General features: G+C 40.1%; 2 protein-coding genes across 8 annotated transcripts in view; one reads left to right on the top strand and one right to left on the bottom strand.

Moving 5' to 3' along the window:
• Nucleotides 1-14232, top strand: part of EXOC6 (exocyst complex component 6) — a 155673-nt gene that overhangs the window by 20702 nt on the left and 120739 nt on the right. Inside the window, exon 1 of one of the 7 annotated variants that reach the window (XM_036336588.1) lies at nt 909-946. The exons of 5 other annotated variants lie outside the window; for them this stretch is intronic. Coding sequence is in view for 1 of the 2 variants with exons in the window: in XM_036336586.1 (XP_036192479.1) it covers nt 7044-7050 (7 nt within the window). In the remaining variant the exon portion in view is untranslated. Of the gene's footprint in view, nt 1-908; nt 947-7028; nt 7051-14232 lie in introns of those variants that run through there. One more of the 7 variants, XM_036336586.1, reaches the window with a different exon arrangement.
• LOC118670276 (BTB/POZ domain-containing protein 6-like) lies at nt 9576-11372 on the bottom strand. Its single transcript, XM_036337355.1, is given in 2 exon segments — nt 9576-10555; nt 11333-11372. Coding segments are annotated over 2 exon segments (1020 nt in total).

Genomic DNA, 14232 nt, shown 5'->3' with positions numbered 1-14232 from the left:
AATACTATAAATAGCACTGTATTATTGATTTTTATTTTTATTTCTTTTGTTAATCCTCACCAGTGTCTATTTTTTCCATTGCTTTTCAGAGATAGTGAAAGGGAGGAAGCGGGGGGAGAGGGAGAGAAATATCCATGTGAAACAGACACATGGATTGTTTGCCTCCTCACATGCCCCAACTAGGGGGCAGGAAACAATTTCGAAACCCAGGTATGTGCTCTTAACTGGGAATCAAAGCAAAGGCCCTTCCGTGTGTGGGCTGACACTCTAATTACTGAGCAGCACCCTCCAGGGCTTATCTGATATTTAAAGGTTTGTTAGAATTACCCCATGAAGCGGCGGCTCGTTGGTCTAGGGGTATGATTCTCGCTTAGGGTAGAATTACCCCATGAAATCAGTTGGGCCTTTGCTTTTTCTTTGTGTGGGAGTGCCTTGTAACTTTTTTCTAGTTCTTCTGTGATAATGTTCTCTTTTAGACTTTCAAATTTATTAGAGTACAGTTATGCAAATAATAGTCTTATATTATAATCGCTTCATCCCCCTTGTCAGTTCTGATGTTGGGTATTTGTGATTTCATTCATTTTCCTTCCTTTGATTTAGATTAGACGGTGGTTTGTTTGTTTTGTTGATTTTTAAATGTATTTATTCCATTAATTTTCTGTTTTCTAAGACATTCCGTACTGCATTTATCTTTAATGATTTATTTCTTCTGATTTATTTTATTCTTTTCTAAGTTTTTGTATTTGGTTCATTTATTTTATTGATGTAATTATTTAATGCTGTAAGTTTTCCTCTGATGATTACGCTAGCTTTATTTCACATATTCTGACATGTTTTTTAATTTGAATTTTAAAGAAATTCTGCTATTTTATTTTTGTATTTTCCTTTTATCCAACAGTTTAAAAAAAAATCCTCACCTGAGGACATGCTTAGAGAGAGGGAAGAGGTAAGAGGGAGGGAGGGAGGGAGGGAGGGAGGAAGGAAGGGGAGAGAGACAGGTAAACATCAGTAGGTTGCCTTCTGTACCCACCTTGATTGGAAATCCAACCTGCAACCCAGGTATGTGCCTTGACTTGGAGTAAACTGGCAACCTTTCGGTGCATGGGGTGACACTCCAACCAGTTGAGTGACTCTGTCCAGGGGATCCAACAACAATTTTTTAAATAGGCTTTTAAAAAAATTCCAGATGTGAAGGGTTTTTTTATTTTTAAAATTTTGCTAATAATTTTTAGTTTTATTACATTATAGCTAGATTAATCTGTATTATTTCTATTCTTTGGAATTCATTGAGATTTTATTTGTGGCTTTATATGTGATTAATTTTCACCCTAAAAAAGCAGATTCTTTTTCATTAGGACTCAGTTTTATTCATTTCTCTCTCTTTATGAGGTTGGTTATATCTTCTAAGGCCTCATATTGTTTTTCATCTGCTCTTTCTTGGACTGAATGGTGTTTTGAAGTCCTTTTTTATTAATTTGTCTCATCTTTTGTACTTTCTGTTTTGTGAAAGTTTGTCACTAAAGTAATGGGTATATAAATATTGATTAATTTTCTGTTTTATTTTCCGTGGTGAATAGTGGGTTTTTTTGTTTGTTTTTAACTGTTGTTTTGCTGAAAAGTCAATTCTTAAGAGAATTTCTCCTTTAATTGTAGATTAATACTCCTGTAAAGGACTTCGGTAGAATATATAGATCATCTCTTGAGCTACTAGGCAAACTGCACATTAGATCTACTTTAGACAATTTAATATTCTTGTTTAATTTTCTAAAATCTTCTGGGGAATTAGTCTACATCTGCATTCATTAATCTGTTTAATGGTTTGTTTTTAAAATTAAATTTTATTTAGCAATTCAGTTTGTTATCCTAGAAGACAGATACATTTTTATGTATTGGATGTTTCCATTTCTCATATTTTGCATTTTAACAAGTAGCACAAAGTCAACAGGAAGCATTGTCTCCTTGGTTAGGAGTGTAAAAACAGGAAAGAGGAAGTCTATTGCCAATCTGTGTTAGCTGATTGTCCATTCAGGTTTCACCATAGTGGATGTCCATTAATGATTATCATTGTACTGTGTTGTTATCCAGAATTACAGTGAGTGTTAATGTGAATATTACAGAATATCAACCTTAGTTATAGGAAGTAATTAATGTTAACTAACAAACTGCACTTTCCTATGGAAACAGGATACTGTTAGTGAAAACAAGTCACAGAATTTGCACATAGAGGCAAACAAGACAAGTAAAATTCAGCATCAGAAACATAGGGAAAATCATCCTTTTTTTGGCTTTGCTTGATCTTGATGCTTTCACAGAATGTATGATCCTTTAAGATATGCTGTGGCTCAGTGCTTGAGCGTGGACCTATGAACCACGGGTCATGATTTCTTCCGGGTGTGGTGCATGCCTGGCTTGCGGTTCCGTCCTGGTAGAGGGCGTGCAGGAGGCAGACGATCAATGGTTGTCTCTCATCATTGATTTTTTTTTTTTTTTAAAATATATTTTATTGATTTTTCACAGAGAGGAAGATAGGGGGATAGAGTTAGAAACATGGATCAGCTGCCTCCTGCACACCCCCCACTGGGGATGTGCCTGCAACCAAGGTACACGCCCCTGACCTGAATCGAACCTGGGACCTTTCAGTCCCGCAGGCCGACGCTCTATCCACTGAGCCAAACCGGTTAGGGCATCGTTGATGTTTTTATCCCTCTCTCCCTCTCCCTTCCTGTTTCTGAAATCTATAAAAACATATTTAAGAAACTAAAAATAAAGATAAAGTAAAATGATTTACAAAAAAGATATAATTGTACCCTTTTAAAAAAAATTAGGCTATGTCAACTCCATTATTTAAAAAATTGTTTGGCAGAATGTCTTCAGTTGAATTAAAGGAAGCACCTGGGCGTTATTTTATAAAACATTCTAAGAGTGCATGTGGCTAACTAGAAGAAATATTTCATGGGCAAACACACAGAAGGTGAATATTTTATAAAAAAAAAAAATCTTTTTCAGTAGTCTATAATGAGAGAGATTGGAATCTCTGTGTATATGTTTTTTTCTTCCTGGACTTGCTAGGAACTCCTAGTTCCTCTGTAACTACAGGATACCTACTTGGTGTAGATACCACACAGTGGTAATTTAGGACACTTATCTTATCCTGTTTTCTTTACTTAGCTGTACAATATTGTGGATATTTAAAAAAATATAAAAGTGTTGTATAAAAGCTAGATAGAATTATATTATTTCTAGAGGCCCGGTGCACTGGGGGAGGGTTTTCAGCCTGCCTGCGCCCTCTTGCAGTCCAGGAGCCCTTCGGAGATATCTGACTGACGGTTTAGGCCCACTCCCCATGGAACATTGTTCTGCCATTCAGCGATTTGCATATTAGCCTTTTATTATATAGGATTTTTCTAGAGGCCTGCTTGACATGCTCTTTTCCTCAGAACTTTATTCACTTAAAGTATACCTTTAGACCCTTATTTTTGGTTATTTTGTAATAGTGCTTCCCAGCATGTTTTATGTCATGGCTCAAACAGAAAGTTAGATTGAAGGCTGAGATCATTATTGCAGTATGCCTGTAACCTATTCAGTTGGGAAGATGTGCTGTAATGTATTGGTCAGATAGGGGGATTTGTAAATCCCATCTTATGGTAACAAATGTGTATGTGGGTTTGTGTGCGTATGTGTGTTTTAGTCAAGGATTTTTTAATTTAAGTTTTATTTTTTGGTTTTAATTGTAGGTAACACTTCAACTCGAGTTAAGGAAAAATGAAAAAAAAGTAGTGGAAGGTTACTGGGGAATCTCACAAAATTCTTAGGGCAGTCATACTTCTGGAACAAAAATATTTTCAAATCATGTGACTTTATGGGAAAAGAAGCCCTTCTCCCAAATAATAATAACTTATTCACTATCTTTGAATAATATATTAGCTCACTGGATGGATATTACTGAAATTTTGGGCACCTTAAGTATATCTAAAGAAGGGAGTCCCACTTCTGACTCTAGTTGCAGGGTTTCAAGTGGGTTATAAACTGATATTGAAGAGACTGTTCCACTGAAAGATTAGATTAAAATTTCAATTTACATAGCCAACAGTACAAACACCAAGTGGTCACTCTGATAGAAACAGATAGAACATCTCAATGTAGCTTTCCTTCATTTCCAGGATTCATACGGGGGGGGGGGGGGTACAGAGAATTGCTAATGACTTTACCTGGGCAAAATGGGGTCCTACTGGATCTCAGAAGCTTAATTTTTTCTGTGTACTGCCCTTTTATATTTGGGGCTTTTATGTAAAAACATGTTTAAAATCTTGGCTTTAGTTTAATTGCCAAAATGACTAATTTGTTGCATGATCAACTTGGTGAATTTACCAAATTTACTAATAAACCAAAAACCTGTTTTGAAAACTATTTTTGAGGTTAATAGCAAACAATTTGTATTGGATAGGATGGTTTTAATAGTTTTGAAAATTTCTGACCAGTTTTTGTGTGTGATTACTTTTAACATTGTCTTCATAGTATTGTTTTTAGAAATGTTTAATTTATCAAAAGTTGATAATCATAGGGTAGTTAATTGCCTTATAGATATATTTAATATTCAGCAAAATATATTTTATAGTTAGTAACCAAAATATCAGTACTAATCAATAATATTAGTACCTGGAATCTGAAAAGCATTCATTGTAAAAATGAAATTGCTGAAGGATATAATAAGCACTCTTAATTATGAAATACCAAATCTTAATTATTAATTGTAAAGAAATACAAAAATAAGCTTTATATATCATTTGAAACATTGGTCAAAGAATAGTAAAAATGTCTATAGACTGGAAGAATAAATAAAGAATGCTCAAAAGGATGTGAAAGCAATTTTTTTTTATACTAGAAAATCAGAATTAAGACTAATGTCTCATTTTAGGTAAATGTAGTTAGTGTTTGAAAAAGCAGAAAATAATAAAAAGCATCCAATGGAAGTCAGACGTAGCTGATACAATTTTGTCAGATAAAACAGTGAAATTTTGTTTTCTGATAAAGGTTTGTAGGAAGTATTGACACCAGAAGGTAAAACAGTGTCAGTGCCCAGGCAGTTCGGGACAGTATTTCTGCCTTTAGTTTTCCAGTATTTTAAAAGTCCATATCTTTGCTAGAGTTATTGCTTTTTCTTAAAAGCAGCTGATTGACATTTCATAACATTTATAGGAAAGTCTGCTAATGACTAGTATTATCATGGCAGTCACTGTAGGTGAGTATCCTTTCACAGTATTCTACCTGGGCCTTAGCTTTGCTCTTTTGTGGTTATGCAACAGTATATCCATTCTATTGGAGAACAACGGATTCTATGATAGAGAAAGGCCGTTTTATTTTGTTTAGAAAAGGAACTATAGTACTCTAGTAAATATGGGCAATTTGGAGAAATTGAGATTGGGTACTTTGAGTTTATATCAGCTTTTCTTTAAGTGTACACATTATTTTAGTAAAAGTTAAAAAAATCTTGCCCTGGCCAGTTTGGCTCAGTGGATGGAGCGTCGGCCTGCGGACTGAAGGGTCCCAGGTTCGATTCCGGTCAAGGCCATGTACCTTGGTTGCGGGCACATCCCCAGTGGGGGGTGTGCAGGAGGCAGCCGGTTGATGTTTCTCTCTCATAGATGTTTCTGACTCTCTATCCCTCTCCCTTCCTCTCTGTGGGGGATCAATAAAATATATAAGAAAAAAAAGTTAAAAAATCTTTCTTAGGAAACATGCATGTTATTTTCTCCATAGATATTGTGATGGAATTTTTTTAAACAATGAAGATACAGTGAAAAATACTTAAAATAGTATAGGGATACAATGTGCTTTTTGACAAAAAAATAATCCTAATATGTTACCAGTAATAAAAAAAGGGTCCTTTCTTACATAGTATCTTGTGAATGTCGTTTGTTTTCCATCAGAAAAAGATGTTTCCCTTAAAAAACAACAATGGAATATGACTAATAAATCACTTACCTTAGCAAAATATAGCATGTGTTCAAAAGTTGAAGTAGCCTGAATTCCTAAGGCATTTGATTTGGTGATCAAAGCATTAATTTTCAATGAACCAATTTTAACATTTTAATGACATCTTAGTTTTCTTATATTTATATCCACTAGATGGCGACCTATACATAGACTTCAAGAAGGCTTTTCTGAAAGATCATTTAAATTCAATAAGCCTGATATATCAGATAATCAAATACTGTGTGATAACTTACATTTCAATACTGCTTTTATGTGGAAGATTTGATATAATAAAGATAGGAAATTTGTTTGTATTTAAAATTTTTTAGTTATAAAGATATATACTTTGTTTTTATGTGTTCCTAGTTGCCAAAATTAAAATATTTAAATAAGATCTTTAGTGTAGCATAGTATATCTTTGTTTTCTATTCAGATGAAATTTTAAAGTTAGCTATTCTTTTAAAATTTATTTTTCATCTGCATTTTTCTCTGATTAGCAATACATTTTGCCAGAAGAAGTACGATTTTATTGTGCTAAACTTTTAGAAGGGATAACTAAACTCTTACATTGAACTCATTATCTGTATATGGAGCGTTAAGGAACAACCTGAGTGTATGTGGAATAGTGGAAAATTTTGTTTTTTTAGAATAGTATGTTTGCTCTTTCTGGTTTTGTCATTTATCTGTGTGTATTTATTTATAGGAATGTGATTAATTCGCCAGTAAACATTATAAAATGCTGGGGGGCATTTTGAAAGAAGAAAAAATTATTTTATTAAAATTGTATATTTGTTGAAAATTTTAGATAGTAGTATATCTGGCACATTAGTATTTCAGCGGTTCTCAACCTGTGGGTCACGAACAATGAAAATACATCCTGCATATCAGATATTTACATTACGATTCATAACAGTAGCAAAATTACAGTTATGAAGTAGCAACGAAAATAATTTTATGGTTGGGGGTCACCACAGCATGAGGAACTGTATTAAAGGGTCGCGGCATTAGGAAGGTTGAGAACCACTGATTATTAGATGGATACAACTGTTAACCAACTTAGGGTTCAAAGAATGAAGAGTGCTGAATGCTATTTCCTTTCTTGTCCTTCAAATTAAATATTTAAAGAATAATGATTATCATTCAAAGACCAAAGAAAGGATAAAAGAAAAAGTATATTTTTCAGAGTTTCTTCAGCTGAGGTCAGACGAGTACAGGGCCCTCAGTTTTCTCTGCTTCATATTTTGGTCTTCCTTATTTTGTTGCATTTGTAATTTACAGCTGCCTAACAATTAGCTATGCCTCAGTTCTCATCCTCTTTTCTGTCCATCGGATGATTTCACCTGATGGATGCAGCAGTGCACATCAGGGATTCCCTATTGAGTCATTCTCAATTGTTGCTCTTCAAAGGTGATCTGGTTAGTTGCTGTGCTGGTAACTTCTCTGTATTCCCTGCTGCTTCTCACCATTTCTGATTGGAGAGTCTGTATGACCTAATGATTAGGAGCAGTGGCTTTGGAGTCAGGCCAACCTGGGGTTAAATCTTGGCCAGCTTTGGATTTAAAATCTTAATCTTTCCATACCTCATCTGTAAATTGGAATGCTAACAGAATGTACATCATAAAGCTGTAGTGTATATTAATGAGATAATGAATGTAAAGCACTTAAGTACTTCATTGTGCATTACTGCTTTTAAAAAAAACCTTCACCACATTAAACCAGAAGTAGCAGATATGACTCCTCTTTTTTTTTTTTTTTTGGCATTTATTTATTTATTTATTTATTTATTTATTTATTAATTCTTTTTGCTTAATCCCTTCACCTTTTTCACTCAGCCCTGCAAACCCCCAATATGATTCTTCTTTAGTCTGTTAAGTCACTGTGGAGAATTGTTGACAGGGAGTGTCCATCTTCTCAGCTTTTCTTCGTATCCTCTCCCTTCACTATCTCCCCAAATTGTCTCTATAATTAAACATAGGTCCCTTCAGAGAAAAGAGTGAAAGTCCTGCTATGGTGTCAAGAAATTCTTGGGATAAGAGTTGCTTTTGCTTTCTTCCCTTTCATAGTGTTCTTATGCATATCCACCCTTTCTCCTTTTTTGCTGCTCTCTATTCAGTCAGATAGTTATTATTGCCTTTTAAAGCACATTTTTAGAATAGTTACTTTTAATATTACTTTTCATCAGAGTGGGTAGAGGATTAACTCAACCACATGCAGTGATTAGTTTTATTTGAGTGCTTGCGTGCTGGATTTTATTATATTTTTTAAAATATATTCTTTAATTGATTTTAGAGAGGAAGGGAGAGGGAGTGATAGAAACATAAATGATCAGAGAGCATCATTGATCGGCTGCCTCCTGCATGCCCCACACTGGGGATTGAGCCTGAAACCAGGGCATGTGCCCCGACCGGGAATCGAACTATTTCTCCTGGTTAATAGGTCAATGCTCAATCACTGGGCCATGCTAGCTGGGCTGTGTGATGGATTTTAGATTTTTGCTAGATCTATTACATTGAGAAAGTCAGAACTAGGAACTTTCTAGTGTACTTTCCAGGGCCAACATTCTATCTTTTGATAAATTTTGGATTCTGGCACTTGTCTGATCCTTCAGTACTTTTTAAAAATATAATTTACTAGTAGCCCAGGGCACAAAAATTTGTGCATTCGGAGGGGGGGGGGGGGGTCACTACTGGAGAGTCAGTATTTGCAGCCAGCCAGCCAGTGACTCTCTCAGTGTCTATTTCTGACTTCTTCTTTCGCTGTCTGTCTTCCAACTCCTAATCATATTTCCACCTGGATGCATCATTTTTACTCCCAATATGCTGTTTAGAGAAGGAGTCAGGATGCTGTCTTCCCATGAATAGTACTCAGTAACAAACCAATTGCATTTTAGTTGGTCAATGCCCCTACCCACCCTTCAAATCCCTTCCACCATGCATTTCTGTTTCCCTTTTTGTTTGTTGGATTGTTCTGCTGCTCCTTCTCCTCACCCCACCACCTTTGGATCGTAATGTAAAATTCTTTTACCATGTCAAGAAATTATTAAAAATACAGGTACTTTGAAAAATAAAAATACAGGTACTTCTCCGAACACCGGCTTGGGGGGGGGCAGGGAAGAGGCGGCTGCTGGTGGTGGCCGCCTCTTCCCTGTCCCCCCAAGCCAGTGTTTGGAGAAGTATCTATATTTTTTTTTCAAAGTACTTGTATTTTTAATAATTTCTTGACATTTTTTTTTTTAAATGACTTTTCCCAGGTTTTAGATTTGGAGGGAAGGTCTTAAGCTTAGAACAACTCAGAACAAAATCTAGGAGGGTGGGAGGGACAGCCAAGCCCACAAAGCAGGTGGCGTGGGCACCTCTGGTGGGGTCCGGGCTGCCCTCCGCCCCCAAGTCCACCCTCCACCTGAGTGTGCACCCCAATGTGCAGGAGATATGATGAGGCCCAGCCCCCTGTATTCAGAACTGGGCTCTGGCCGTGTAGAAATGTCTCATTTATACCTCTGGCTACCGCCAGCTGCGCACAAAAGGTTAGGAGTCCTGAAGCCTGTCCTGGCAAGGAGAAAGGGTGCGGCCCTCCATCCCCCCAGCACCTGCACACCCACGGCCTCAGGCATAGAAGATGAGCTTGGGGATCTGCCCGCCCTGCACCCCGGTGCCGTTGGTGCTGTTGGAGGAGCACTGGAACTGGAAGGTCACCTTCCCACACTGCACCTCTGTCAGGCCCTCCTGCCCAAAGTAGCTGAGCTCGCTGCCGTCCAGCACGGCGCTGGCCGTGTAGAAGGTGTCCTGCTTCACCTGCACCGGGTGCTCGAACCAGACCAGGAAGGTGCTGCTGGAGCCGTTGGACACGAACCTGGTCAGGTTCTGGGCGAGGACCACCCCCAGGCGCTTGAGCTCGATCTTCACACTGTACTCGGCTTTCTCAGAGCTGGACCTGTACAGGCCCAGCCCCGCCACAAACACCCTCCTGTCCGCCGCAAACTGGATGCTGTCGCAGCGCCCCCAGTAGCGCCACTGGTTGCAGCGATAGGCCGAAGACTGGAAGCGATGGCACCTCTGCGGGGCCAGGCCTCGCCTCTTGGTCAGTGGGAAGTTGAGCAGGGGCTTGTTGGCCGCCATGTACCACAGGAAGATGTTGTGGGTCTCCTCCAGCATCAGGATGTCCGACTGGGCAGCGCCGTTGGCAAACTCCTCCAGGGGTATGGTTGGAATGCTGACCAGGTAGAGGGCCAGCCCCAGGATGTGCCTCTTGTTGCGCGGGGTGGCGGGCAGGCCCTGCCGCTTGCACTCGGCCTTGGCCCAGTTGAGCACGGCCTCGAAGACCACCGCCTCCTTGGTGTTGAGAGCCTCCCGGGTGACTACGACCTCCAGGGTCTGCCTGTTGATCTCGCAGAAGCCCTTGGACTGTAGGGCCATCTCCGCCTGCTCGTCAGTGACCTCCTAGCAGTGCTGGGTCAGCTCGGGCTCCTCAAATAGCCGGCTCTGCAACAGCAGGACACAGGTGTTCTTGGCTTCCAGGCTCGTCTCCAGGAAGTGCACGCAGGCTTTCACCGGCGGCTGTCTCTTCCCTGCCCCGCCCAGCTTCTCTGATCACCGGCAGGGGAGCAGGCAAAGGCGGCCCCAGTTCTCCGATCATGGGCCAAGGGGCCCATGCTCTTGCCTGCCCCCCATGCTCTTGCCTGCCGCCTGGGTTTCTGATCACCGTCAGCGGCAGGCGGCTTCTTCCGTCCTTCCCCTTTCACCTCCCAGCATTGCGCCTACATATGCAAATTAACCGCCATCTTTGTTGGCAGTTAATTTGCATATCACCCTGATTAGCCAATGGGAAGCGTAGCGAAGGTATGGTCAATTACCATGTTTGTCTATTATTAGATAGGATTTCTGTAATTTAGAATGTTTTTTTCACCTCAACCTGTTTATTTCTGTGTACTCTGCTAAGAATGCTCTCATTGCTATGGCTGTGGGTGACAAGTGATTGTATCAGTTTGGGATGCACCTTCTATTCATGATTATCAAGGGTCAGGAGAGACGAGGACTTAGTAATAGGTAGATCACGACCTACTCTTTCTCATTTATAGCACTAATTCCTTAATGTTATTTTTTAAAATATATTTTATTGATTTTTTACAGAGAGGAAGGGAGAGAGATAGAGCGTTAGAAACGTCGATGAGAGAGAAACATCGATCAGCTTCCTCCTGCACATCTCCTACTGGGGATGTGCCCGCAACCCAGGTATATGCCCTTGACCAGAATCGAACCTGGAACCTTTCAGTCCGCAGGCCGACGCTCTATCCACTGAGCAAAACTGGTTTCGGCACCTTAATGTTATTTTTATTTCCTTCATTGAGACTTGACAGTTTTACTTGACAGGCAGAAGGCATGGAATATAAATAGTTCATCCATGTCGAGCTCTGGTTTTCTGTGAATGGGGGTGTTATGTTCTGATATTGTTTTCCTCCATACTAATAGTATCAATAGGAAAAGAGGAGTTCATCTGTATGCTGTAATAGATCCACTGGCATTGTCCTGAATTACTATAAAACAATACTAGTTTTGTTTTTTAAAACTCTGGAGAAGAAATTGGAAAGACACACGAAAGGATGGATTTTTAAAGAACTTTCTAAAATAAAATAGACTTTTGGGAAATAAGTATTTATCTTCCTGTCTATTTATATGTTACTATTAAATTGAAAAGAGATAACAGTATTGCCTTTGCACTCAAGAACAGAGTGAAACCTCCTTTGGAGGGACACTATAGTAGGGCAGTCCGGAAATATCTCTTGCTAGATTTCGCTGCAATGTTGTAAGGGGAAAAACCAGTTCTTTGGTATGTTTTGTTTACTGCCTGGTATTTTAAGAGTCAGATAACTACCAAACTGTTTTATTAAATACTAGAGGCCTAGTGCACAAAAAGTTGTGCGCTTGGAGGGGTCCCTCAGCCCGGTCTGTGCCCTCTCGCAGTCTGGGGCTGTCCACCTGCTGGCTTAGGCCTGCTCCCCGGGGGATCAGGCCTAAGCTGACAGTTAGACATCCCTCTAGCAGCCCGGGAGCCCTTGGGGGATGTCCACTTGCCAGCGGCGAGCAGGCCTAAGCTGCAGTCAGACATCCTTAGCCCTGCTGAGGAGGCGCGAGAGGCTCCTGCCATCACCGCTGTGCTGGCAGCCATCAGCCTGGCTTGTGGCTGAGCAGAGCTCCCCCTGTGGGAGTGCACTGACCACCAGGGGGCAGCTCCTGCATTGAGCATCTGCCCCCTGGTGGTCAGTGTGTGTCATAGTGACCAGTCATTCCCAGTGGTTCTGCTGTTAGGGTCAATTTGCATATTACCCTTTTATTATATAGGATAGAGGCCTGGTGCATGGGTGGGGGCCGGCTGGTTTGTCCTGAAGGGTGGCCTGGATCAGGGTGGGGGTCCCGCTGGGGTGCCTGGCCAGCCTGGATGAGGGGCTGAGCGCTCTTTTCAGGCTGGCCACACCCCTTCAGGGTGGGGGTCTCCACTGGGGTGCCTGACCAGCCTGGGTGAGGGGCTGATGGCTGTTTGCAGGCTGGCCAAGCCCCCCAGCGGGGACCCTCACCCCATGGGGGTTTGGCCAGCCTGGGTGAGGGGCTGAGGGCCATTTTCAGGCTGCCCACAGTCCCTTCAGGGTGGCCATGGCTGTGGGCTGGAAGCAGGTATATCTGGGATTTATTTATTTTCTATAATTGAAACTTTGTAGCCTTGAGCAGAGCTCAGGGCCAGCAGGGCAGGCGGGAAGCTTGGCTTCCTCCATTGCCCGGGACAACCCAAGCTTCCTGCTTGCTTCAGCTCCATGGCTGCCGCCATCTTAGTTGGGTTAATTTGCTCCTGATTGTCTGGTGGGTGGGCTGGTGGGTGTGGTGGAGGTACGGTCAATTTGCATGTTTCTCTTTTATTAGATTAAATGTTTTTAAAATCTCAGAAATGCATATATTTATTACTTAAAGACTATTATACTTGCTCACAATTATGAAATAAAAATTTGTTTGTGGGATGCCAAGGTCAGTTAGATAAACTTCCTCTTGCACATGGATTTTTCTTTGGAACAACATTGTTTGTTTAATTAAGAGTTCTTTTTATATGTACTAATGGTAGGAAAAGTGCAAGGTGGGAATTCTAGTCCTGCCTTGGTCACTCACTAGGTTACATTAGTCATTTACCATTCCTATGCTTGTTTCTTCATTTGTGAAAAGGAGGCAGTGATACTTTCTCTGGTGTGGTATAAGAAAGAAATGAAGTATTAGATGTTAAAAATGCTAAGGGCCCCATACAAATGTCAGGTGATAGTGGTAGTCAGCTCATTTAACAATGGATAATTGAGTGTTAGTCATATTTGATACTTGCAGCTAGTACTCAATTATTCAGCAGGGTTCACTCATTTTACAAGGATTTGGCTGTCTCTTAAGTGCATACTGTGCTAGTAGCCAATATATATGAGCACTTACATACAGTGTGTCAGTTATTGTGCTAAGAATTTTTCATGTGTTTACTGTAATCCATGTAGTAGTCTGATAATAATCCTCATAACAGAATTTTTTTATCGCTATTTTATTGTTGAAAGAATTAAGATTTAGAGAAGTCAGGTAGCTTACCTGAGGTTGAACAACTAGTAAGTATTCTTTCTGATTCTATCTATCATCCATCCATCCATGAACCCATCTTTCATGAATTATTATTTTTTATTGGGCATCTCATATAATAGGCAGTATTCTAGGGCTGGATATACAACAGAGAAAAAAACACAAACATTCTGTGCACTCATGCAACTTACATTCTAGTAGGGGAAGACAGAAAATGAAGTGCGAAGTAGAGAGTATTTCTCCAGTAGTAAGAATGTTGCAGTGACAAAGTAACTCCTTTATTTTAGAAAATAAAAAGAGAGAGAAAATAAAGCAGGGAAGTGTGTGTGTGTGTGTGTGTGTGTGTGTGTGTGTGTGTGTGTGTGTGTAATGTAGATATTGTAGCCAGAAAGGGCCTTCTCAAGAAGAGGGTAACAGCCTGGCCACGGTGGCTTAGTAATTGAGAGTTGACCTATGAACCAGGAGGATATAGTTTGATTCCCGGTCAGGGCACATGCCTGGGTTGTGGGCTTGATCCCCGGTAGGGAGTGTGAGGGGGCAGCCAATCAGTGATTCTCTCTCATTGATGTTTCTATCTCTCTCTCCCTCTCCCTTTGTCTCTGAAATCAATAAAAAAATATATTTTTTAAAAAGAAGGGGGTAACAGACTGAAGGAGGAGAGGGAGGCTGC

This window comes from Myotis myotis, unplaced genomic scaffold (genome assembly GCF_014108235.1).
Source record: "Myotis myotis isolate mMyoMyo1 unplaced genomic scaffold, mMyoMyo1.p scaffold_m19_p_15, whole genome shotgun sequence".
NCBI lineage: Eukaryota > Metazoa > Chordata > Mammalia > Chiroptera > Vespertilionidae > Myotis > Myotis myotis.
This window is presented reverse-complemented; position numbering and strand designations above follow the sequence as displayed.